This window comes from Scyliorhinus torazame, chromosome 6 (genome assembly GCF_047496885.1).
Source record: "Scyliorhinus torazame isolate Kashiwa2021f chromosome 6, sScyTor2.1, whole genome shotgun sequence".
In the NCBI taxonomy this organism is placed as follows: Eukaryota; Metazoa; Chordata; class Chondrichthyes; order Carcharhiniformes; family Scyliorhinidae; genus Scyliorhinus; species Scyliorhinus torazame.
Window position 1 is genome coordinate 81,190,410 of NC_092712.1, and position 26,004 is coordinate 81,216,413.

The window sequence follows — 26,004 nt, forward strand, 5'->3', positions numbered from 1 at the left end:
ACAGAATAAATGAACCACTCACCAACTGGTCTTCAAGAGCAACGTTACCTCGGAAACGTGCAGAACCAATCATTGGGGGCTTGGGGGGGGGGGCGGGATGTAACCTCCCCTGTGTATGGTCAATCCATTCCCGTCTCCAGATCCAGATCCTGGGGCGGGGCCATAGGATATCTCAGGGATCTGACTGGTTATGTGCAGGTATAAGGGCGGGGCGATTGCATACAAGTGGGCGGGGTTGCTAGCATTGAGAGCGGGGAGGTATTGAGTGGGACAGCGTTAAAGCAGCGCCTTGGAGGGGGAGGGGAAAGATTGAATGTTGCAGTGTCTGCTTTTAAAAAGCAGGGAGAGAGGATTGAGAGGGAGTGAAGCCAGCCAGCATCCACAGCAAGTCGGCTGCGACGCTCTCTATGGAGCTTGTGTTGTGACCAGCAGTAGCAGCAGGAGGAGAAGGAGGGACACATTCACCCATCAGATCTCCAACGGAACGGCCAGAGGCTGGGAAAAGAGTGCTTGGCAGGGGAATCGAGTTGGGGAAGTAGACTTGGGGGAGGAGGGGAGGAAACGGTGGAAAAATATAGTACAACTTAAATGGATCGCCATCCCAATCTCATCTCGATTTGGTTACAGCTGGAACTGTGTGCGATGGCCATCTTCTTGACTAAAGGTGAGTGGTTCAGTGTACAGCCCATACACCTTCATTCGCCCCGGGAGTCCTCAGGGTGGAAGTCCTCACCCCATCACCATTTAGCCCCGAAGCCTTCTAAATTCATTCCCGTCTGAATAAATGCAGAGAGCCCAGTCTGTGTTCTGCCCCCATGTGCAATCCTGGTATTGCCATTATTGCAATACAGAGCCGCTGGTAACACACATTTCCTCTCGCTTGTCCAGGCACTTCATTGCCCTCCATTGATGTAAGTAGACCTAAGGGGCACGCGGTTGTCAAAATGTTTTTGTAAGCCGCCCTTAATGAATTTCTAAACGCTAAGAGCAAAAGGACCAGGTACCCTCTTAAAATTTTACAGGGTCGCCTGAAGCGGTTAAAAAAAAGGCCATGAACTCATTTTTAAAAAATAAGTAAAAAAGTTCATGATTCCTCTCGGGAGGATGGACGGATAATTATTAAGAATCTACAACTTGGTTGCCCCCCCAATTGACAATCCTCAAATATATCTTTAAATGAAGCATTCGCTCTGAATTCTCGGGCCAATGTAACTTTATGTTGGCTTGTACAACAGGAGGAGGTGGGGGAATACAAGTTCCAAGAGATTTCACTTCCACAGTCTTTAAAAAAATAAATCTGGGGGAGATTTTGGATGTTTGGCTGTAACTGATGTGCTGTCCTGATTTAACAGCTCTGCAAGTTGAGTTCATGGTTGTTTTTATTTATTCATTAATTTTTATTTTTGGTACAAACCTGTAATTAACCCAGATAAGAAGCCCTGTCGTCAGCAGCTGGGTCTTTCTAACAGCATCAAAGGGCAGACTTGGGAGTGATCCAGACTGATGATGGGGAGCCACCGATACTGAAACTATGTGCCTGATAATGATATAATTAGGGGATCAGTCTGCTCTCCTACCAGTTCACATCAAAAGCTTACTTTTTAAAGACGAAAAAAGTCTAGTGTCTCCTGTAGCCGTGTAGGAGTGCAAACTTTATTTTTTTTTAAACTCCCCCAAATTTAGTTAAGATAGAATGAATGGCTGCTTTATGAGTTGTATCAAACTGTGTTTAATTTTGGTTTAAAGAGTTTCAAGACTGACATTTTTTTAATATTGAGTAAAATTTGCAAACTGGACCGCTCTAATGTTCTCCACAAGAACTAGGAACAGGCGTAAATCTGTTCGGTCAATAAGTTTGACATCTAAGGGAAGTTTGAACGAAGGACCGTAACTAATGTATCCACATTAGTAATCTTACACAGCCGATCCTTCACCTTCCATTAGTCCGGAGTCATTAAGGGCTGGGAAGTTGCTCTTCGGGGTCTGTTAACGTTAAGAGCTGAGCTTAGGTGGCTGAAACCTGATCGCTTTCAGGCGAATATGGCAAGGTTTCTTCGCCCTGCTGCATACAAAGAGAACTTTTTAAAAAGTAATTTTTCAGAAGCGGAAGCTATTAAGATTTTTAATACGAGAGAGATGGCGTGTATTTTTTTAGGCTTGTTTGTAGTCGGAGAGGCTCCTGCAAGGCCACGGTTTAATATTAAACGTTTATTTTTGTTTGTGAAATCTCTCTTGGCGTTTTGCCTCCCATCACAAGTCAGCTTGTATGTAAAGCCAGAACGATCGAGCCTGCTGACTTTTAAGATGTTGCACTTTTTTTGGTGTGTGTAAATAACAGTTTCCATTTGGCAAACAAACCACTAATTATAAGCTTCGTGGCTGCTGTTTTAGAATGCTGCCTGAAAGGCTTTTGTGTAGCAATGGGCTGAAAGAAAAGCTCTTTTGTGTCCTTTCTATATCTGCTTCGTTTTCCACTTTGAAAATAGCTGGTTTTGAAGGCCTGTGCAGTTTTTATAAAGTGCTGTGTTGTGGGTGTGAAGAAGTCTCAGCTTGAAGGACTGGAGTGGTTGACTTTTAAATGGTTGTAGCATTTGATTGGAAATTTCTTGATCAGCGGACTTCATCCCGGTCAATGTTTTTTGCCAGTGTTATTGTGTTTTCCATGTCGGCTGATGTGGGTGGAGTAAAAAGCTTTTAGGTTTAATAACTAAGCATACTGGGGTGCTTTTGGAAACATGGCTCCAGGAGCTGGAAGGAGTAACCTACTAATTATCAACTTTGTTGTGAACTCAATTCAAAAAGTACACATCAGCATTTGAGAATCTTGTCTCTTGCTGTGCAGCCAATTAATAATTAATGTTCCACTTGACTGGTCAAGAAATGAACTTACTTTTCTCCCTTTTTAAAAACTTTTTTAGGTGAAATTAGATGCTACTGTGATGCATCTAACTGTGTGGCAACGGGTTATATGTGCAAATCGGAACTGTCTGCGTGTTTTTCAAGGCTACTGGACCCCCAGAATACGAACTCTCCTTTAACTCACGGATGCTTAGACACTGTTTCGAATTCAGCAAACATCTGCCGTGCCAAAAGATCCCAGAATCACACCGGGACCTGGCCCATGTTGGAGTGCTGTCACGAGGATATGTGCAATTATCGAGGGCTGCAAGACGTTCTTTCACATCCTGGGAGTGAGAGCTCTGGTAAGAGAGCTTTCGCTGTTAAATCTCTGCCTGATCTATAAGGCGATGACAGCCAAGACTTTGGATGGCTGGCATTGATTTTGTTAATGTAATTAGAGACACAGGGAGGGAATGGCAAGATCACGAGCTGAATCTTGAGCGATAAGATATTATGTGTCTCTGCTAACATTAGAGGACTAGTAAAAGCTTTTCCCTCTTAAGTATTTTGTTGTCTTTCGGGGGAAGTAAATTAGATTAAAGTGAAAGGGTTTCCTGGATTTTGGTTTATTGAACCTCAGTGGTATCTTACTTGTCTTGTTCTGTTTGTTATTAAAACTTTGGAGGTAGTAGGAACACGAATGTAAACCTAAATGCTTAATTGATTATGGTTTAGATATACCATTTGAGAAGTGTTTTAATTTTTAAAGTGTTTTAATGTAATATAATAAAACATGGTTGTAGCAGCAATCTTTTAATGACTCCCTGGACTTGTTGGGCTTCTGACAATAGAGGGTTGTAAAATGATTTATACTGAGATAAGGCATAGGAGCAGAATTAGGCTACTCGGCCCATCGAGTCTGCTCCGCCATTCAATCACGGCTGATATTTTTCTCATCCCCCATTCTCCTGTCGTCTCCCCATAATCCCTGATCCCCTTTTATTAATCGATGCAAAAAGTCAGTTGCTTGTTAAGGGTGCCAATTCTGCTCACTCTTACACTTTTTTTTCCTGTTTCTTCTCTCCCCGTCTCAGATCAGGGAACCCGGTATCATGTGGATTCCAGTAAGAACCTGATCTCCAGGGTGCAAGAACTCACTTCCTCGAAGGAGCTCTGGTTTAGGGCAGCAGTGATCGCCGTGCCCATTGCGGGTGGCCTCATCCTAGTTTTGCTGATCATGCTGGCCTTGCGCATGCTGCGCAGCGAGAACAAAAGACTTCAGGACCAGCGGCGGCAGATGTTGTCTCGTTTGCATTACAGTTTCCATGGGCACCACTCCAAGAAGGGGCAGGTGGCGAAGTTAGACTTGGAGTGTATGGTACCTGTGACTGGCCAGGAAAACTGCTGTATGACCTGTGATAAAATCAGGCACTCCGACCTCAGTAACGATAAGCTTCTCTCTCTGGTTCACTGGGGAATGTACAGCAGACACGGAAGGCTAGAGTTTGTATGACCCCACCCCCTCACCCCCATCGAGTTTTAACTGGGAGCCGCTCATGGTTCGATTCTGCTGGACAAGTGCACTTTATGTGAAAAGACAATCATGGACTCACCGAGAACTGTAATTTATATTAAAAACAAAAGACTGCAAAGGTTGAACAAGGGACCCGGTTTTAAATATTCTACACGTTTTAGAGTCCTCGCCTCTGTGAAGGTTTCTGAGATTTCTCATTTGCACACTTTGTATAAGGATGAATTCTACACTTGTTTCTAGAAACTGCTCCAACGGGGGGAGGGGGGAACAAAAGGAAAAGATTGATTTTTGTTTTGTTTTTGAGCTGGTAAAAATGGAGATAAACTGATGTATACTTAGTGCTGTGCTCCTGCTCTTTATATGTTTCCTGTTCCAATTATTGTAAAGATCTGAAAATATATTTTTTCTCTAATTCTGATCAGGTATCCTAGTTTTATTGTAGATCAAAATCCCAATTAAATGCGTTCTTTGGAGGACTAGCTCTAATATTTTATTTACAGTCGGGGGATTTCTCATTCGATCGAATCAATTTTAAAAGAAAATGGCTGCAGAAGGTAGTAGCGATTGTCAGGTTTTAGCTTGACTACACAAGAAGTTGTACTTGGTTGCGTTTTCTCCTCCCATTAGCGGTAATAATGTGAAAGGAAATTTGTTCACAATTTGTCCCCTATTTTTCCCTCTTGTATGTTCTCTCCCCCCTCACAGAATATGGCCATTATAGTCATGTTGGACAACGTTGTACCCTATTCTCCTATTCTATCATTTTCAATTGGTGGCACAGTGGTTAGTGCTGCTGCCTCATAGCGCCAGTGACGTGAGTTGAATTCTGACTTTGGGTGACTTGTGTGGAGTTTGCACGTTCTCCCTGGCCTGCATGGGTGTCCTCCAGGTGCTCCAATTTCCTCCCACAGTCCAAAGATGTGTCGGTTAGGTGGATTGGCCATGGTAAATTGCCCTTAGTTCTAAGGACGTACAGGCTAGGTTACGGGGATAGAGTGGGGAGCGGGCCTGGGTAGGATTTTCTTTCAGCGAGTCAGTGCAGACTTGATGTCTTTCTGTCCTCCTTCACTGTAGGTGTAAGAATACTATGAATCCTCCCAACCCCTCCAGAAAGTACCTAGTTGCCTGTTTTGTATTCTGCCATTAATTTGCACTTTACTATTTATGCTTGGCTGCAGGCCAGAAGGACATTTCTATCCTCATAAACACTAAATCCATGCAACTGACTTCCATGTACTCTTAAAGATACTGCCCGACTATCTGTGGCTGTAGATGTTTTCTTTGGGTGTAACTCGTATCTCGCGTTAGTATTGATTTATATTGATGTGGAGATGCCGGCGTTGGACTGGGGTGAGCACAGTATGAAGTCTTACAACACCAGGTTAAAGTCCAACAGGTTTGTTTCGATGTCGCTAGCTTTCGGAGCGCTGCTCCTTCCTCAGGTGAGGAAGGAGCAGTGCTCCGAAAGCTAGTGACATCGAAACAAACCTGTTGGACTTTAACCTGGTGTTGTAAGACTTCGTACTTGATTTATATTGCCACATTTTGTCTTATTAGTGAAGTGTTTTTTTTAACACCCATCAGAGGAAGATCCTGAGGTTTATCCAATATCAAATGTAAAAATCTCAAAACAAGCTTGTTCTGCTTTCCGCCACTCTTTCTGAATTAAATAATACTGTAGTTTCTTTCTAATCAGTTTCAACAGAACCCCATATAAATTCATAGTTGAGATGCTCTTATTTCCTTTTCCCAACTACCGTCATCACTTGTGGTTGCATTCAATTCCTAGCTTTTTCACCAAATATTTTTATATTCTTTTTTCATCCAAGCATACAATATGTCAAGTTACACACTTTATTACAAGGCAGAGTTTTCCTGTGAAACCGGCGGCACGGTGGTGCAGTAGATAGCACCGCTGCCTTACAGCGCCGCGGACCCGGGTTCGATCCCGGCCCCAGATCACTGTCAGTGGAGTTTGCACATTCTCTCCCCCTGTCTGCGTGGGTCTCACCCCCACAACACAAAAAGATGTGCAGGGTAGGTGAATTGGCCATGCTAAATTGCCCCTTAATTGGGAAAGAAAGAATTGGATATTCTAAATTTATTTTTAAAAAGTCTTGCTGTGAAACCATGATTTTTAAAAAAAAATTGTGTCAATGAAAAGGATATATAATAAAATGGGGCATTAGGTAAAGCTGTAGGTAATTTCACAAATAGTTGCAAATCCAGCAGTATTACCTCTTGGAAGATTGGTAAATTACACTTTGATTGCTTAAATGAGCTGTGAAATGTTTCTGGTTTGAACAGACTTTGGTGGGCTTGGAACAGGATGGATATATATATATATATATATCATTTTTAATCAAAAGACATATATATAAAATAACCATTTTAATTTACTGGGATGGATTTATGTATAACATCATAAGGCAAAGGAGCAGAATAACACAATTTTGCACATCTGCTCCGCCATTCAACCATGGCTGATATGTTTCTCATTCCCCATTCTCCTGCCTTCTCTAAGAATGGAAAGTTTGCCCTAACCTACCATTTTTATTCCTCACCATTCAGATTACTGCTACTTTAGTCGTACAACTGAACTGGTAGCTATTGTGTATGTGATATAATTGCCTATTTTTTCACCCTTTCACTGCTAAAACTGAATGAAGGATTGGTTAATGGTCAAAAAGCAAAGAATAAGGGTAAAGTGAAGCATATTCAAGTTGACAGGCAGTGACTCGTGGAGTGCCACAAGGATCTGTGCCTCTGCATTTTACAGTCTACATTAGTTTAAGACAAGAGATGGATAGAGGGTAATGTGTCTTAAATTTGTTGATGAAATAAAGCTGGGTGTGAATGTGAGCTTTGAGGAGTATGCAAATGGCTGCCAAGGGATATGGACTGGTTAAGTGAGTTGGCAACAAGATGATAGATGGAGTGTGATGTGGAGAAGTGTAAAAATAGAAAAGCAGAATATCTTTTATGATGCAAAACTTGTAAACGTTGAAGCTTAGAGAGACATGGGTGTACTCCCAACAGGGCCACAAAGCCAGCATGCAGGCAAAGCAAGAAGATGGCATAGGCATATTGATCTTTATTACAAGCAGGATTGGAGTACAAGAATAAAGAAGTCATGCTACAATTGTACAGGGTTTTGGTGAGACTTCTGTGCAGTTTTAGCTCCAAATGTAAGAAAAGATATACTTGCACTGGAAGCAGTACAGCGAAGATGCTCTAAATTGTTATCTGGGATGAGAGGGGTGAGTAAATTGGGTCCATATTCTCTGGAGTTTAAAAGGGTGAGGTGATCTCATTCAAACATACAAAATTCCGAAGGGGCTTCGGAGGGTAGACACAAATTTTATTTGATAAAATATTCCTCCAAAGCTCGTGACGTTGTAAAAAAAAATGTTAAAATTGCTATATAATTGCACCTAGTCAATAAAATTATTTAATACCTCTTTTTATAAGAATAACTAAAGATAAAGCAATACTGCCACAGGGATCTTTAATAGTGTGGTTCAGTACCATTTATGGCCTCGGCATGTAACTATGGTTTCACTCAGTGCTTTTCTTTTAATCATGGTTTATCCTTGATCAATAATGCATCTTGTTCCATGGTAATAACAAATAACTACAGCACAAAAAAAAAAGCCATTTGACCCAAATGGTGTTTGATCCACGTGAATCTCCTCATTCTTTGCAGTGCAGAAGGAGTTTATTAATAGTTAAAAGCACAAGTCTTTTGATTGCATGGTATTGAAAGAGTGATTGTGTAATGATTCGTGTCAATTTTTATTTGCAGCCATATCCTAAAGAAATCGGACATACCATTCTCTTTAAATTAAAAGAAATGGAGTAAATCTCTGTAATCGAGGTCAGTTTTTCCTTATAAATTTAGAGTACCCAATTTTTTTCCAATTAAGGGGCAATTTTAGCATGGCCAATCCCCCTACCGTGCACGTCTTTGGGTTGTGTGGGCGAAACCCACACAAACACTGGGAGAATGTGCAACCTCCACACAGGCAGTGACCCAGAGCCGGGATCGAATCTGGGACCTCGGTGCCGTGAGCAGCAGTGCTAACCACTGTGCCACCATGCAGGTCATGTGGAGTTTGCACACATTCCCCATGTTTGCGTGGGTTTTGGCCTCACAACCCAAAGATGTACAGGCTAGGTAAATTGGCCACGCTAAATTGCCCCTTAATCGGAAAAAATAAATTGGGTACACTGAATTGAAAAAAAAAACTACAATGAAGTTACTGTGAAAATTCCCTAGTAGCCACACTCTGGCACCTGTTCGGGTACACAGAGGGAGAATTTAGAATAGAACAAAGAAAAGTACAGCACAGGAACAGGCCCTTCGACCCTCCAAGCCTGTGCCGACCATTCTGCTCGTCTAAACTAAAATCTTCTACACTTCCTGGGTCCGTATCCCTCTATTCCCATTCTATTCATGTTCTATTCACCTAACAAGCACGTCTTTCAGGACTGGTGGGAGGAAACCTGAGCACCCAGAGGAAACCCATGCAAACACTGGGGGAACATGCAGACAACCGCAGACTGACCCAAGCAAGAATCGAAACGGGGACGCTGGTGCTTTAGCAGCAACAGTGCTAACCACTGTGCTCCCGTGCATAAAAGGACCGGATTCTAAACGGGTTCAACAGGTTGTGGAGTTTGTGTGGAGAACAAGGGGAATAAATACAAGATAGCCACAAATCAGCTGATGAATTTAGGAGGAATGTATTTTAAATGCGCTTGCTGCATCAAAAAGAAGAGAAATATGATGCAGGATGCGAAGTGGCCATTAGTGAGCAAAAGCTTCTGTGGAGTGGCACTGGCACAGACAAGTTTTGTCGAATGTCCTCTTTCTGTAGATTCTACATAAAAGCTGATTGCGTCATCACCAGGTATTTAGACTGGAATTTCACACAGAGCCAGTGGCTGTGCTCTCAGACTCACTGCCTTCTGGCTGCCCTGGTAGCCAGGATCTGTGGTTCAGGCAATTAGCTGTCTGAAGTTGTGGCTTCCACCCCTCAGGCAGGGTGGCCCGCCTCCAAGAGCTGTTGGTCAAGCAATCAGAGGACTGGCAGCTCCTCCGTAGCTGCAGTGCCACTGGGAGCAATGCCCACAGATGTGCCCACAGATGGGACCGCAGCAGTTCATGGTCCAGTGACCCCCCCCAGAACAGGTCAGGAGTTAATGGTAAGGGGTCGGCGATCATCAGAGCTGGTGAGGGGGAGGGTCACTTTTTAAGGTGGGCATCATCACCCCATGGTCGCAGCCTGTGCTATTGGATGGTGGGGCGGGCACTCCCTGGGCCACAGACTTCAGAGGGAGGCTGACAAGATTTACTGGGTAGCCTCCCCAAGGTGAATTACCATTGGCGGTGGGAAGGAGCCCTTAATAAGAACCTCATTCGGTCTGAGTGGGAGTGAAGGCGAAGGGCATGGCATTCCTGTCATCCCATCTGATTTGATGCCATATTCCATGGCCACTGGGAAATGGAAACTCCCAAGACTCGGGGGGGGGGGGGGGGGGGGGGGAATTTAAGAAAAAAACTTTGCTGAAGGAGCAAAGGGGCTACATCAAAAGGGTTTGATCCTCTCTGGGCCCTGTCTTTGTGCCTTAAAGCCCCATTTCCGCTATCATGAGGTGTAGCTGCCATTGGGTGGAATTATTGAGATATCCAGGGAATCATCAGATAGCCCTTAAGTGCCAGTTGAAATGAAAACTGATGGAAGTCTAATCTGTTTTTGCTTTCAACTAAAATATAAATATGTTTCAGAAAGGTGATGCACACACCACACTTCCATTTTCTGCACCAATGTTCTTGCCTTTCCTGAGGAAGCACTTCCACCTTTTCCAACTCTGGAGTTTCAGACCCATTCACCTTTCAGAAGGGGTCAGAATCAAGAACCTATTCGGATTTTTTCTTCCCCTAACCCAGGATCAATAAATCTAATTGTAATACCCCACCAATTATCATGGCCGAGAGCATCTAACTCCGCTCAATTTAGGAATCAAACCTGCTATGGGCCAGGGTTTAGAGAACCCCAAAGTGTATCATGGAGTTCACCTGACCCACAACTTTTACCAGATTGTGGTATGGGGAGCACACAGCCCACTCTACAGGTGTGGTACAGCAGAAATGGAAAAGTTTTTTTTAAAGCAAAACAGTGTTTATTCTATGAAGTCAAATTAACCTTTTTAAAACATACAGTGAACATCTTAGCAACCATTAATTCAAATACAACCCCCAAATAATACAACACTAAGTAATCCTTTAAGCTTTCCTTTTAACATCCATAAGGCTTAAAACACCTTTTACCAGAAGCACATCAGGTTAAAGTCACTACTGTTATTAGTTTTAAATCACCAGGATCGATTCACAGTCTTTAGATTACAGAGAGATTCATACACCTTTTGGCTGTGACTGCAGCTATCCAACTCTGAAAATGAAACTAAAACACACCCTGCAGCAAACAGCCCAAAACAAAAGTAAAACGCTGATACCCAGCTCCACCCGCACTCTGACATCACTGCAGTAGTAAACACCCATTTCTTAAAGGTACATTTCTTAAACACCCATTTCTTAAAGGTACTCTCACATGACAAACCTATAAGCATTATTCAACTTTCTATGTTGTAAAAACCCAGCAAAGCAAAAAAGCAGTTTCCTATAATGTTGTGACTCACTGTATGGCATGCTGCCTCTTTCTCCCTGGTTAAGTATAGAATTATTAAAATTCTTTCAATGCTTTGAAGCTAAAGAAGTAATTTACTGGAAATGGTTTGCTAATGAAAATTACAGAAAATTGACTTTGTCTATATAGATTTTTCTGGAACCTACCTCTCCATTCACCTGAGGAAGGAGCAGTGCTCCGAAAGTTAGTGATTTGAAATAAAACTGTTGGACTTTAACCTGGTGTTGTAAAACTTCTTACAATGAAAATTGAGTGTAAATAGGGCTTTTAGCAAATCAGCTGGCAACATCTGCTTGACAAGTCCCTACCTGCCACTTGGTCAGTAACAAGTCTTTTGCCACAGTTTTGATCTACAGGTCAGTCTATTGAATGGTAAATGACGGTCTGCCTATTGAATGGTAAATGACGTTTCGTCGCTTTGAGCATGTTGTCGAGCAATGGGTGGTGGAACTTTTTATTTATATGCAAATTGCTTGCTGTCCTTACAAGATTGCTTGAATTTGTTGATTTGATGCTGGCTGTAATACCCCTTTCATGACCAGTAACTTGCTGTGAACTCATTCTCCATGCCTATTAGTGCTGATTTGGTTAGAACCTTTGCATTTTCCTAACTATTTGATGGCAGTTGCTGATCTGGAGTGCGATAGCTTCAAGCTTTAAGTACCTCAACACTTATCTGGACAAGGTCACAAAGAACATGCGGAGCTAAATGACCTAAAATGCTATGTAACAAATGGGGCCTAAAATGTGATGCTGAACAGAGCCTTACTAATGCTCATTTTAACTGCTTGTTGAGGTAAAAGAATATTTTTAAAGTAATGGTACAGAAGTAAATTGACTTTTCTGACACTATAAAATTCCATGATTTATACATCTTTCACATCCCAAGGGCATCCCAAAGCACTTTGCAATCACTCATTACGTAGGTAAATGCAGCTGTGGTACTCTGCACTGAGGTACAAAGACATTCTTATTTACATTAAGTCTGTGGTGTGGTGGCAGGACAGGAATGATTTTTGTTTTTAAAAGACTGTATTACTTCTGCCACTGGAAGGCATGTCCTGTTTGTCTGTAAACAATGTATCTCAAAAACTAATGGATAGATTTCAACAAAACCAGGTACGGCCCAAGGAAGAGCATTGGGACACAGGGCAATTTGACTACTTTAAAATCATAGAATTTACAGTGTTGAAGGAGGCATTCAGCCCATCGAGTCTGCACCAGCCCATGCCTCCATCCTATCCCCGTAACCCAGAAATGTTGTTGATTGTTTTAGAATGTTGTGGACTGTCTCAGCTGCTGTCGTGCAATTTGCCACAGCTGTTAAAATGGGAGCAGAGGTTTCAGAGTGAGTTGTTGGATGTGAATTGTCCTCAGTGAACTTGAAGCTCGATTTTTTTTTCAGCTTTGTCGTTACAGAGCATCAACCAGGCAGAGAAAAGTCTCAAGGAAAAGCTGCGTAATAGTAATAACAACGAATTAACAAATTGTAGTGGAGGTACACATTCTTATGATTTCCCTCTTAATCTAGTTTTCTGTCCACTTGTTCTCCAGTTTTTGCCCCCTTCACTATGATTACCAACCTTCCTAGATTGCTCTGGGAATCTCAGGAGAATTAGGTATTATTCTCCAGGAAATTGTTGTGAGCATCCCAAAAGAAAGGCCATTGGGGAGAAAAATTATTGCCTCGACTTCATTTATGCTTATTAGTTGGAAAGGTATTGGAGAAGGATAAAAAAAGGCTGTTCATCTGGGTGGAGTGATTTGATGCGGGTTGTATTGAAACTGCCAGAAATACATCCAAGATGAGTTAGTCACCTCATCCTTCAACCAAAGACTTCTTGAAAATCTCAATTTGGGTATCCCATGGCGGCACCTGGCACAGTGGTTAGCACTGGGACTACGGTGCTGAGAACCCGGGTTTGAATCCCGGCCCTGAGTCACTGTCCATGTGGAGTTTGCACATTCTCCCTGTGTCTGCGTGGGTTTCACCCCCACAACCCAAAGATTAGGTGGATTGGCCACGTTAAATTGCCCCTTAATTGGAAAAAAAATAGTTGTGTATTCTAAATTTATAAAAAATATACAGGTATCCAATTGTCTGATCATTGTAAGTATAAATAGTACTATAATCTGTCCACAGGGGTAGTTGGCCTCTTTTTTTTCATCCCTTGATGGGATGTGAGCATCATTGACAAGGCCAGAATTCATTGCCCATCCTTTTTTTTTCTTTTATAATTTTTTTCCCCCAATCGCCGAAGGCTCCCTTCGCTGTCCATATCCTCCTCCTCGCTGCTATCCGCTTGGGTTTGGGTTTGTGGTTGGGGTCTGGGGAGGGGTCCACCTCATCACCTGGAGATCCTGCAAGACACAAGAAATGGCACATGATTAGAACGCATGTTGGAATGGTGGGTGGGAGTGGAGTGGGGTGTGGGGGTGGGATGGGGTTGTGTGGGGGTGGTTGGTTTGGTTTATCGTCACGTGTATCGAGGTACAGTGAAAAGTATTTTTCTGCGAGCAGCTCAACAGATCATTAAGTACATGAAAATAAAATACATGATACGGCAACACAAGGAACACAATGTAATGACATAAACACCAGCATCAGGTGAAGCATACAGGGGTGTAATGTTAATCAGGTCAGTCCATAAGAGGGTTGTTTAGGAGTTTGGTAACAGCGGGGAAGAAGCTGTTTTTGAGTCTGTTCGTGCGTGTTCTCAGACTTTTGTATCTCCTATCCGATGGAGGAAGTTGGAAGAGTGAGTAAGCCAGGTGGGAGGGGTCTTTAATTATGCTGCCCACTTTCCCCAGGCAACTGGAAGTGTAGATGGAGTCAATGGATGCGAGGCAGGTTCGTGTGATGGACTGGGCTGTGTTCACGACTCTGACGTTTCTTGCGGTCCTGGGCCGAGCAGTTGCCATACCAGGCTGTGATGCAGCTGATAGGATGCTTTCTGTAAAAGTTGGTAAGAATTAATGTGGACATTCCGAATTTCCTTAGTTTCCTGAGGAAGTATAGGCGCTGTTGTGCTTTCTTGGTGGTAGCGTCAACATGGGTGGACCAGGACAGACTTTAGGTGATGTGTACCTCTAGGTATTTGAAGCTGTTAACCATCTCCACCTCGGCCCCGTTGATGCAGACAGGGATGTGTACAGTACTTTGCTTCCTGAAGTCAATGGCCAGCTCTTTAGTTTTGCTGCATTGAGGGAGAGATTGTTGTCTCTGCACCAATCCACTAGGTTCTCTATCTCCCTCCTGTATTCTGACTCGTCGTTATTCGAGATCCGGCCCACTATGGTCGTATCGTCAGCAAACTTGTGGATGGAGTTGGAACCACATTTTGCACACCGTTGTGTGTGTACAGTGAGTATAGTAGGGGGCTAAGTAAGCAGCCTTGCGGGGCCCCGGTATTGAGAACTATTGTGGAGGAGGTGTTGTTGTTTATTCTTACTGATTGTGGTCTGTGGGTCGGAAAGTAGAGGATCCAATTGCAGAGTGAGGATCCAAGTCCTAGGTTTTGGAGCGTTGATATGAGCTTGGCTGGGATTATGGTGTTGAAGGCGGAGCTGTAATCAATAAATAGAGGTCTGACGTAGAAGTCCTTGTGGGAGCAGAGAGGGAGTGGCGGCACACGTGCCACGGAGAACCGAAACTTGAGGGATCTCACTTGCTTGGCCGATACCGGCCTTTGCTCAGTGACTGTCCTCTCACCTGGCCCACCAACCAGGTCCAGTGCCTGCTGTTCTGCTGTGGTGAGGGGTGCTGGTCCGGCGGTCCCCCTCCAGTCTTCTCTCTCTCTCGGTGTTTTTGGGCTCCTTTCTCCTGGGGGGTAGGGGGACAGAATATGTACAGTGTTAAGCAGTCGGACGCAATACACACAGGAGGTGAGCTGCTGGTGGCCTGCGTGGCCAGGGCACCAGTCATGGTGGCCAGTATGGATGCTGGCAAGTAGTGCAGGGTGGGGGTTTGGTCCCCTTCCGGGTGGGGTTATGGGTGTGTGGAACGGGGGTTGATGCCAGGGGCACAGTGCTGCCTACTGACCCTGGCCTCCCTGAGGAGGTTGGGCAGTTTTCTCTGACACTGCTATCTGCTCCTGGCCTTGTGGCCCATGGCGCACATGACCTCTGCCAGCTGCTCCCAGGCCCGGTGTATGGTGATGGGTGGCAGTCTCTTTCCCACCCGAGGTACAGGGTGGCCCTCCTCTCCCCCGTGGTGTCCGGCAGCGTCTCGAGTTCAGCGTCCGCGAACCGGGGTGCCATTCTTCGTGCTGCCACCTTGTTGGCTGGGATGAGTGTGTGTAGGGAGTGGAGTGCAAGCTGTCTGGCTGCAGCTCGTCAATCTCTCAAGTATCAATCCCGACCCTGGTGAATCTGGCACCTTTGTTCAATTGGAATCGATCGTGTTCCACGTGGAGCCGGTGCTAGCCCATTAACGGTTGGTGAATTGGCCCAGGAGCAGCGCCAATTTTGCTGTTGTAGAAGTCCATCGATTCTGTCTCGGCGTCAATACTTAGTTTCTGAAACAGAGGATCCTGCCCATGGTTGACTTCGCAAAATCTATCTGGAGAGAAATTTCCCAGTAATGTTTCTAACGCCTCATCACTGTGTTGTTTTCAATGTAAGTGAACAGTGTCAATGTTGAGGGGATGGAACTTTTTCTCATTCCAGACTGGCAACAAGGCACAGCTAAACTCCATCCACCCTACCCCAAATGAAGATGACTATCTATTGGTACAATGTGACTTTTCCAGTTGCACACCAATCATTGACAGAACCCTGTCAGATTGGGAACTGGTTTTGAGCTGTTCAAACATTGTTCTGTGCAGTGTCTATCAAATAGCAGGGAGGAGGGAGAGTATCTCTCTCATAAACCAGGGCTAGGGTTTATGCATAGGCCATGAGAGCAGCATCATGAGGCCCCCTCGCTTTTATTCCCCTTCCCCTGCATGCTGCCCTGCTCAGAAGAGCAACTTCCCAAACACAGAATATCTGGTTATTATTAATTTTCTGCATGTGAGAGCTTACTATGTGTAAATTGGCTGCCGTGTTACAACCGTGACTTCGAGGATATGACAAGTGCCATATGAAAGCAAAATTTCCTTTGTTCTGAGCTGAAAATGGTCGTTTTGGGTAACATTTCCCTGTGAGTATTTTATGTGCAGTCTTTCCATTTGGCATTTGTGCTCAGGAAGGAAACCCTAAACAAATTTAACAGAACTAGCGAAGATAATGACACTACCTGACTGCATCATCTAATAAAGGAGAAAATGAAAACGGAGCCGTCGAAAAACTAAATGGAGCCCTCAAGAAAATTAAGCTAGGCAGTTTATTGTTTCTCAAAAAGGGTCCTTGAAAAATAAATGTTTTGACTCCTGCAGTGTAGGTATGGCGATTAAATGGTTATAGTTCTGAACAAGGACCCAGAGGGTGTGAATTCATAAGCATTTGACGCTAAATTGTAAACTGGTTTCAATAAATCTGGTCATTCATAATCTGCTGGACGGTAAAGGTGTCCTGACGCTTCATGCCCCCTGAAGTGGGTTATTAAGAAATGAAGGTCACTGTTGTGTTAGGGCAATGGGGATGAGCAATAAATATGGGGTGGGATTCTCCGTCTCACCAGCCCCTTTTTCCGGCACAGCGCGCCCCTCGTCGGCAGCACGATGCTCCGTTGCCGCAACCGACCTATGGGGTTTCCCATTGTGGCCACCACACACCATCGGGAAACCTGCGGACATGGGTGCGCTGCCGGCAAAGTGGAGGATCCCGTCGACGGAGAATCCCGCAGATGGTCTAACTAGCATTCTCCATTCCCAAGACGAAATTTAGCAGAGCAGTAACAGGCAGAGACGGCTTTGGCTTAACGTCATGTTCAACATTACAATCCCAGACCTAACCCCAACAGTGACTCGGATACTGGACCCAAATATTTGAGTTCATTTGAAAGACTGTGTGGAAAGAATGATTCTCTCCAGGAATAATTGCTTGAAGAAACAGGGCTTTGGTATTTTTGAAACAAAACTTTATTGTGAGTGCAATATTAAACTTTCTACCTTCACACCCAAAATGAACAGCTTACAATTCACACTTTAACTACTTCTGCTCAATTTCCCATTGAACAACAGAAAAAGAAACATACAGATCTCGATCTATCTTACTGTGAGAGAATTGAGGGCTCAGCATCAAGCAGGTCAAAATTCAACTCCGCTCTCCAGGTTTCTCCACCAGCTGTTTATCTCCACACCTTTCTCCAAAAACTGCCTCCCCACAGCTTCTCACAATGTTTCCCTAGCTCCATCCAGCAATGACATAAATCAATATTTTGTGTCAGTTTTCACAGTGGAGGGCACTAGTACCATCCCTATAGGAACAGGTAATTCAGAGGTTAGAAAGGGTGGAAGTTAGAACATTCAGCACTAGGAGGGCAGCACGGTAGCACAGTGGTTAGCACAGTTGCCTCACAGCACCAGGGTCCCACGTTCGATTGCATGCTTGGGTCACTGTCTGTGTGGAGTCTGCACGTTCTCCGCGTGTTTCCTCCGGGTGCTCTGGTTTCCTCCCACAGTCCAAACATGTGCAGGTTAGGTGGATTGACCATGCTAAATTGCCCTGAGTATCCAAAACGTTAGGTTGGGTTATGGGGATAGGGTGGCGGTGTGGGCTTAAATAGGGTGCCCGTTCCAAGGGCCAATGCAGACTCAATGGGCCGATTGGCCTCCTTCTGCACTGTAAATTCTATGATTCTACTACTCAACTAACTATTGGGATTGAAGGCAGACAAGTCCCCAGGGTCTGTTGGCCTACATCCTAGGGTGCTAAAGGAAGTGACAGCGGAGATAGTGGATCCATTGGTTACAATATTCCAAAATTCCCTGGACACGGGAAACGTTCCAGTGGATTGGAAAAATGCTAATGCACATTCACAAAGGGAGGAAGGCAGAGTGTAGGAAATTACAGACCAGTTAGTTTAACATCTGTTGTTTGGAAATTGTTAGAATCCATTATTAAAGAAGTAATATCAGGTCATTTGGAAAGTCAAAACGCAATCCACCAGAGTCAACATGGTTTTATGAAGGTAAATCATGTTCGACTAATTTGCTAGAGTTCTTTGAAGATGTAACAAGCCAAGTGGATAATGGGGATCCTGTAGATGTATTATATCTGGACTTCTGGAAGGCGTTTGATAAGGTGCTGCACAGAATGTTAATACACAAGGTTAGATCACATGGGATTAGGAGTAATTTATTAGTTTGGATAGAAGACTGCCTGATGGACAGAAGGCAGAGAGTCGAGATAAATGGGTCATTTTCTGGATGGCAAGATATAGCTAGTGGGGTGCCACAGGTATCCTTGGGCTCCAACTTTTTACAATCTATATTAACAACTTGGATAGAGGGATAGAAGGTTCTATTCCGAAATTTGATGATGACACTAAAATAGGTGGCACAGTAAGTTGCAATGAGGAATTATGAAACTTAGAAATGGAAAAAGATCGGTTAGGTGAGTGGGCCAAAATGTGGCAGATGGAGTTTAACGTGGATAAGTGTGAGGTTATCCATTATGGTCGGAAAAATGGAAAGGCAACTTATTATCTAAATGGGGAGAGACTTTGGGTGCTCCGGTTCAGAGGGATCTGTGTGTTCTCGTGCATGAGTTACAGAAAACTAGCATGCAGATACAGCAGGTAATAAAGAAAGTGAATGGAATGTTGGCATTTCTAGCTAAAGGAATAAAGTATAACGGTAAGGAAGTGTTCTTGCAACTCTACAAGGCATTGGCAAGGCCTCACCTGGAGTATGGTGCACAGTTTTGGCCCCCTTATTTGAGGAAAGATGGAGTGGCATTGGAGGCAGTTCAGAGGAGGTTCATTAGATTGATTCCAGAGATGAGGGGTTTGTCTTATGAAGAGAGATTGAGCAGTTTAGACCGATACTCTCGAGAGTTTAGACGAATGAGGAGAGATCAAATTGAGGTACACAAGATGATAAAAGGTCTGGATAAAGTAGCGGTGGAGCTGATGCTTCCTCTTTTGGGACATTCTAGAATGAGAGGTCATAGTCACAGGATAAGGGGTAGCAAATTTAAAACAGAGATGAGGAGAAACTACTTCTCCCAAAGGGTCGCCAATCTGTGGAATTTTCTATCCCAGAGTGCAGTGGATGCTGGGACAGTGAGTAAGTTCAAGGAGGAGCTACACAGATTTTAAATTAGTAGCGTGATGAAGGATTATGGAGAATAGGCAGGACGGTGGAGGTAAGGCCACGATGAAATCAGCCACGATCGCATTGAATGGTTGAGCAGACTCAAGGGGCTAAATTGTCTGCTCCTGCTCTCAGTTCTTATGTTCAAAGATTCCAGAGATTAGGGGCTTGTCTTAAGAAGAGACTCTGAACAATTGCACCTTCCAGCTTTTGGTTTGTAGCCCTGTAGGTAACAGCACCTCAAGCACAAATCTGATTAATAAGGAGATCAAGGGTTATTGGGAAAAGACAGGAGAATGCAGTATCATTGATCATGATTGCATGGCGGGGCAGACACAATGGGCCAAATTGCCTTTTTTTGCTATGATCTCATCTCCCCAAACTGAAAAACAAATGATCTCTGCAAGCTGCAAAGCACCGCTGCCTATGGCGCTGAGGACGCGGGTTCAATCCCGGCCCCGGGTCACTGTCTGTGTGGAGTTTGCACATTGTCCCCGTGTTTGCATGGGTTTCACCCCCACAACCCGAAGATGTGCAGGTTAGGTGGATTGGCCATAGCTAAATTGCCCCTTAATTGGAAACAAATAATTGGACACTCTAATTTTTTTTAAAAAAAGCTTCAAAGCAGTTTAACTCCCCAGGGACTTCCCCAATCAGACCACAGTCCATGAGCCTAGACTGTACTACACATTCCTTCATTAATTTCACCTTATGGCTGCTAAGAAACACCCAGGCCCTGCAAAGTAGAATTCTTTCAAAAAAACAAGGCCATTGCAGTCAAACACACTCTAACCCCAGGTGTTTAACCCTTCAATCGCCCAATACCTGTTGTCACACTCTGACAATTGAGCTCTTTTAGTACTGCAGTGTACCTAGCAAAGGAAGAACGAGGCATAAGACCTCCAACCCACTCTTGATTTCACATCTTCATTGGTGGCAACATTTACAAATTACATAATTCTCCCCATGACACCTCCTCCCTTGACAATTGTTCCACTGTTTTCACTTGACCAGCTTTAATGGTTTAGGAAATTGTACGCAATCATTTCAGAAAGATATTCCATTATCCATCCACTTCTTGCAACGATAGAGTCTTCTCCATATTTAGATATTGATATGTAGAATCATTTACACTTTTAAACAATGAGCACATTTTACGTATGGCAGCATGTAACAAATTGTAAAAAAAAACCACTGTATTTTATAATCTGGCTTCCTTGTGTGAGATTCAATCAAAATGTTATGTCTGGTACTGAAAGAAAATATTAAAATAATGGCCCTTGTGGTCTCTGTGACTCTTAGCTCCACATAAGTATTGCCAAGATCACAATATTTGCTTTGTTTTTGTTCATGTCAGACAGTCATTTCTTTACATGTAACAGGACTGGAAGTCACGCTCAATTTAAATCAGGCGATACCCTCGCTCATCCAGAATAGGGCATGGAGCATTTAATCTTTCCATGGCGCAAACCTATACTAAGGCTCAAAAATAATTCCTTGAGGTCATTATAAACGTTGATCTCTCTAACTCGGCTGTCTCATTACACTGATGAAAGTCAGGAAATGTTCCCTCTGCCATTTCGGGACTAAAACGTGGCTGAAAAAGGTGAATGTGTCTGTGATTATTTCCTCAAATTGACTAGCACGTAGAAACATAACTATAACTATAAATGTATTTTGGACAAATGGGGCTCAGCTCCATTGCTATCTTCAGTATTTTCTACATGGGAATGAGTGTATAAATCAACAAGTGTATTTTTTCCTAACTTATCCCTACAATCTTCAGCCCTCCTGTCGTGAAGCTGCTGACCTTAGTTGAAGCTATTTGCAAGAGGGGGCAGAAACACAGTTCTGCTGTGGATGATCTTCAGATGTAGGAGCAGAAGTGGGCCATTTGGCCCATCGAGTCCGCTCTATCATTCAATGAGATCATAACTGATCTCATGTGGTAATCCTCAGCTCCATTTTCCCACCTTATGACACCAAAGAGGATGAGGTAATTTGGATTTAATAACAAGCTTATCAAATCCAAAAGGACCTGGGCAGATTCGGGTGCTGGATTGGTGAATTTCATTTAATGTGGAGAAATGCAAAATCCCAAAATTCGGGAAGGATAGTCAACCATGGCAATATGAACAAAATACTATTCTCCATAATGTTGCCAACTTTGAATTTACAGAGGTTTATCGACATGATATATGACCAGGCTCCATCTGTCTCACCATCTGATCCCCAATAACTTGACCCCCCCCTGTCCCAGTCGTTTTCTCTTTCTCAATGAGCTATTTTTCCCATGGAGCTTCCATTACTCCCCCGACTGAGCTACCATCCCTCACCCCCATTCCCCAGTATCTATATGAACCCCAGTCCCAGTCTCTCTCTCTCTCTCTCTCTCCACCCAGCTCTAACCCTTGAACCCTCTGTACCCTATTTCCCAGTTCCCCTCTCTCATCAAGTCTCCTTCTTTTGACCCTCTTCCCCAGCCTCCTCCTGAAGCCCCAATTACCCTTGATTCCCATTCTCTAATCACCCTCTTTACACCAACCCCCACTACCAACCCCTGATTCTCAGACCCTTGATTCCTGACAGCAGCCCCAAGTTGACCTCTCCTCAAACTGATAGTCTGATGTTACACACCCTCCTAACCCTCCAGTCCCTACTTGTACTCACTTCCTTCTATCCCCATGCCCCCATTTCCTGCAGAAGCCAGTCCAGCACTCTTCCCTGCTCCATCTCTCCCTTTCCTGACTCAGCCACTGCCTCTTCACCGTCTCAGCCGATCCTGTTTCCAGTCACCAGGAGTCAATTTGCTGCAGTGCCAGACCTGCCAAAGCCTTCTCTTTAAAAAAAATTTAGAGGACCCAATTCGTTTTTGTTCCAATTAAGGGGCAATTTAGCGTGGCCAATCCACCTAACCAGCACATCTTTGGGTTGTGGGGCTGAAACCCACGCAGACACGGGAAGAACGTGCAAACTCCACACAGACAGTGACCCAGGGCCGGGATTCGAACCCGGGTCCTCAGCGCCGTAGTCCCAGTGCTAACCACTGCACCGAGTGCCGCCCTCCCTTTCTGAGTTGCAGTAAGTGACATCAAGTGAGATTTGTCCTTTTCAAACATATATATGCCATAGCATTTTCAATGTTGCTCTAGTTTACCTATGGTGAAGCTTTCCATGAGGTTTAATGGCCCTCAGTGCAAAAATCTTTCTTCTCCCTTCCCCCTGGTTATTCCAATTGAGAATCTTCAGACTGCAACACACCTATTTGCTTTTTGCCCATCAGAGGGAATAGGCCTCCACTATTTTCACAAAGTAAAGTCCCAAGTCTTTGTTATGTTCTGTGTTGCGGCCAAAGTACAGATGCACACAGAACATCTAGCTCTTTGACTAGTGATGTAATTTATTAACAAGATGAACACATAGAAAGATAACTAACTAACTCTGATACAAAGAGTAACGAGTAAATGAATTCAGCGAATTCTCCTGGAGCTACTTCTAGTGCGACTATCCTTCTGTACGACTTATTACCAACTGCCGGATATCTTGAGTCTCATGGTAGATCTCCATCGCCACCTGCTGGTTGGAGGCCGCATCGATAACTATATACATTGACAGATAACTATATACAAAACTGTGCACAGGCATATCACCACAGGCTTCACCTATTTCTAAGTTGTTGTTCCTCTCTTGGCATTACTTCTGCTCACCAAATTGCTGCTGCTGCCAATTTTGGCTTTGCAGGGAAATATTGGTCCTCATTGGAAACTCTTTCTTTCCTCCACTTTGCTGATTCCCATTCCCCTGTCTATCCCTTCCTCCTTGGCCTCTTTCTCCTGACGTTATTGCTCAGTATCCCTCATTTTCTCAAGCCCTTATCCCCATCATTTGATCCCCCAATTCGTTGACTTCCTGTCTTGATTTGCAGTTGCTATCACCCACTGTTCCCTCCCATCCCAGCATGAATCTTAATCTTTGCCCTCTTCCTCTCCTCCATTTCACTCATTCTTTCCTCCCTCCCCTCCCCCACAATGTTCACTCTTTATCGACCTCGTCCCGCACATCTATAGCACACTGGATTATTGGCTGTTTCTCTGCAATTGGCTCCATTTCCGACATCCCTTAGGTGAAGGATTTATCTCTTCAATGGTGAGAAGGCTGGTGACACTATTTGGCAAGCGTCTTCCCTGCCATGGCAGCTCCTAATGTTACAGAGCAGAGGGTGGAGTCTCTGGTCAGGGACTAATGTGGCACGAATTTTAATGGTCAAGTTCTTACAACTTACGCTTCAAGTCCCTGGGAAACCCCCAAACACCCAAACAAATTCCTAGGTGTACACATTACCAACAATCTGTCCACCCACATCAATGCTACTACCAAGAAAGTACAACAACACCTATACCTCCTCAGGAAACTAAGGAAATTCGACATGTCCACACTGACTCTTAACATCTTTTACAGATGCACCATAGAAAGCATCCTATCTGACTACATCACAGCCTGGTATGGCAACTGCTTGGCCCAAGACCATAAGAAACTACAGAGAGTAGTGAACACAGCCCAGTCCATCACACAATCCTGCCTCCCATCCATTGACCCTGTCTACACCTCCCGCTGCCTTGGGAAAGTGGGCATCATAATCAAAGACCCCTCCCACCTGGGTCATTCGCTCTTCCAACCTCTTCTATCGGGCAGAAGATACAATAGTCTGAGAACACGCACTATCAGATTCAAAAACAAATTCTTCCCCGCTGTTACCAGACTCCTAAACGACCCTCTGATGGACTGAACTGACCTCTCCACACATCTTTTCTACTATTTTTCACACTATACTCCGTATGCTTCACCCGAAGCCTGTGTGTTTCCATTGTGTATCTGTTGTATGTCCAATTTTTATTTCACTCATGGAACGATCTGTCTGGACTATATGCAGAACAATACTTTTTACTGTACCTTGGTACACGTGACAATAAATCTCAATCTATAAACAACCCAACTGGATTTGCAGCTGGTATTTTCCCACAGTACAGAAGAGGAATTTGAAAGAAAAACAGAAAATGCCGGCTGCCGGAAAGCCTCAGCAGGTTAGGCAGCATTTGTAGGGTGGGAAACAAAGTTAACCTTTCAAGTCCGTTGAGCCAACCCCTGAAGTAGAGTCGCACAGACTGAAACTTTGACTCGAATTCCTCTCTCCAATGATGCTGTCATCAGGCCTGTTGAGATTATCCTGCATTTTCTGGTCTTATTTCAGATTTCCAGCATTCACAGTATTGTGTTTTAATTTCGCCAGGTTTGGGAGTTTTCCAGGGAGGGGATTGTTGAAACTATCAACATAAAGCCTGATCAGTCAAGGGAATTAACAAGGTTTTTGAGTCACGTAGGGGAGGGGAGCACCAATGGTAAGATGTGACCCTGAGATTGTACAGAGTGCTGCTCCAGCCACACTGTACCCAGTTCTGGCTCTTGTCTTTGTAGAGAGTGGAACACAGAAGCTGGAATCAAACAGAACCATGAGGTAACCTGACAAGATCCTAAGAGGAGAAAAAAATGTAAGTGTCAATATGCTTAACATAGTAAAAGGATTTGCAACAAATTGGCATAGCTTTAAAGTTAAAAGAAGGCATTAGATTTAGCTACCTTATGCAAAGGAGAGAAGGTAGCACTTTATAGGTAGCACTTAGCCCCGGTAATTTTTCACAGCATAGGTTGCTGGATTGCTCTTGTACCCCAATAGCCCTTTTGCACACTGATGCCGGCAGTGTGATCTTGCACGGTAGCAGTCTGAGCTTCCACTGTCGCATTCAGATGCTAGGTGGCTGCTGCTTGTGCTACAATATAAGCCGTCAGGTGCGGCATCATGGTTGGGTCTGAAGGTATGCTGATGGAGCCGGTCACCACTTCCACGCAGGAAAAGATGGGTTCCAAGCGAAACCCTGTGCCCAATTGGTGTTGGACTCCTCCATGCTTCCTGACACTGAATACATGTTTTCCGGCAGGCTTTCCAATGCATCAAGCATTTTGTTTGTCAGACTAATCCATGTTCACCTGCAGGCAGTCCCATTGAATTCTCAGCTGAGTTCCCTACAGCAGAACCCATGTGAAATGTTACCCTTAGGCAAGGTGGCAGCTGCATTACCTCTGCTTCTGCCCTGGCTGCAGCCCAGTTGGGCCCTTTGTTAGCAGAGTATTTTGAAATACATTATATAATCAAGCAGAGTCAGCATGGCTTCATGAAGAATAAATCATGTCTGACAAATTTATTGAAGTTTTTTGAGGTGGTGTCGAACAGAGTAGAAAAGGGGAACCAGTAGATGTATTATACTTGGATTTCCAAAAAGCATTTGATAAGGTGCAGCACAAAAGCCTACTAAATAAGGTAAGAGCCCATGGTGTTGGGAGTAGTATATTAGCATGGATAGAGGATTGGCTAACTGATAGAAGGCAGAAAGTTGGGATAAGAGGGGCATTTTCATGATGGCAACCTGTAACTAGTGGTATGCCGCAGGGATCAATGCTGGGGACACAATTATTTTCAATATATATGAATGATTTGGATGAGAGAAGTGAATGTACTATTACCAAGTTTGCGGATGACACAAAAATAGGTGGGAATAACACGAGAGTCTACAGAGGAATATAGACAGGTTAGGTGAGCGGGCAAAAACTTGGCAGATGGAATATATTGTGGGAAAATGTGAAGTTATTCACTTTGGTAGGAATA

General features: G+C 44.0%; 1 protein-coding gene across 1 annotated transcript; it reads left to right on the forward strand.

Moving 5' to 3' along the window:
- The first annotated feature begins 277 nt into the window (after nt 1–277).
- Nucleotides 278–4,793, forward strand: bambia (BMP and activin membrane-bound inhibitor (Xenopus laevis) homolog a). Its single transcript, XM_072508384.1, has 3 exons — nt 278–664; nt 2,919–3,203; nt 3,936–4,793. The coding sequence occupies exons 1-3, from the start codon at nt 589–591 to the stop codon at nt 4,352–4,354; spliced, it is 780 nt and encodes a 259-aa protein (XP_072364485.1). The 5' UTR covers nt 278–588; the 3' UTR covers nt 4,355–4,793.
- Nucleotides 4,794–26,004: the final 21,211 nt, after the last annotated feature.

Bases quoted from the DNA above. Each gene is read 5' to 3' on its own strand.
- bambia (XM_072508384.1), top strand. From the start codon at position 589: ATGGATCGCCATCCCAATCTCATCTCGATTTGGTTACAGCTGGAACTG. The intron at 665-2,918 runs GTGAGTGGTTCA...AAACTTTTTTAG, and splicing joins GGCCATCTTCTTGACTAAAG to GTGAAATTAGATGCTACTGT. The intron at 3,204-3,935 runs GTAAGAGAGCTT...TCCCCGTCTCAG, and splicing joins TCCTGGGAGTGAGAGCTCTG to ATCAGGGAACCCGGTATCAT.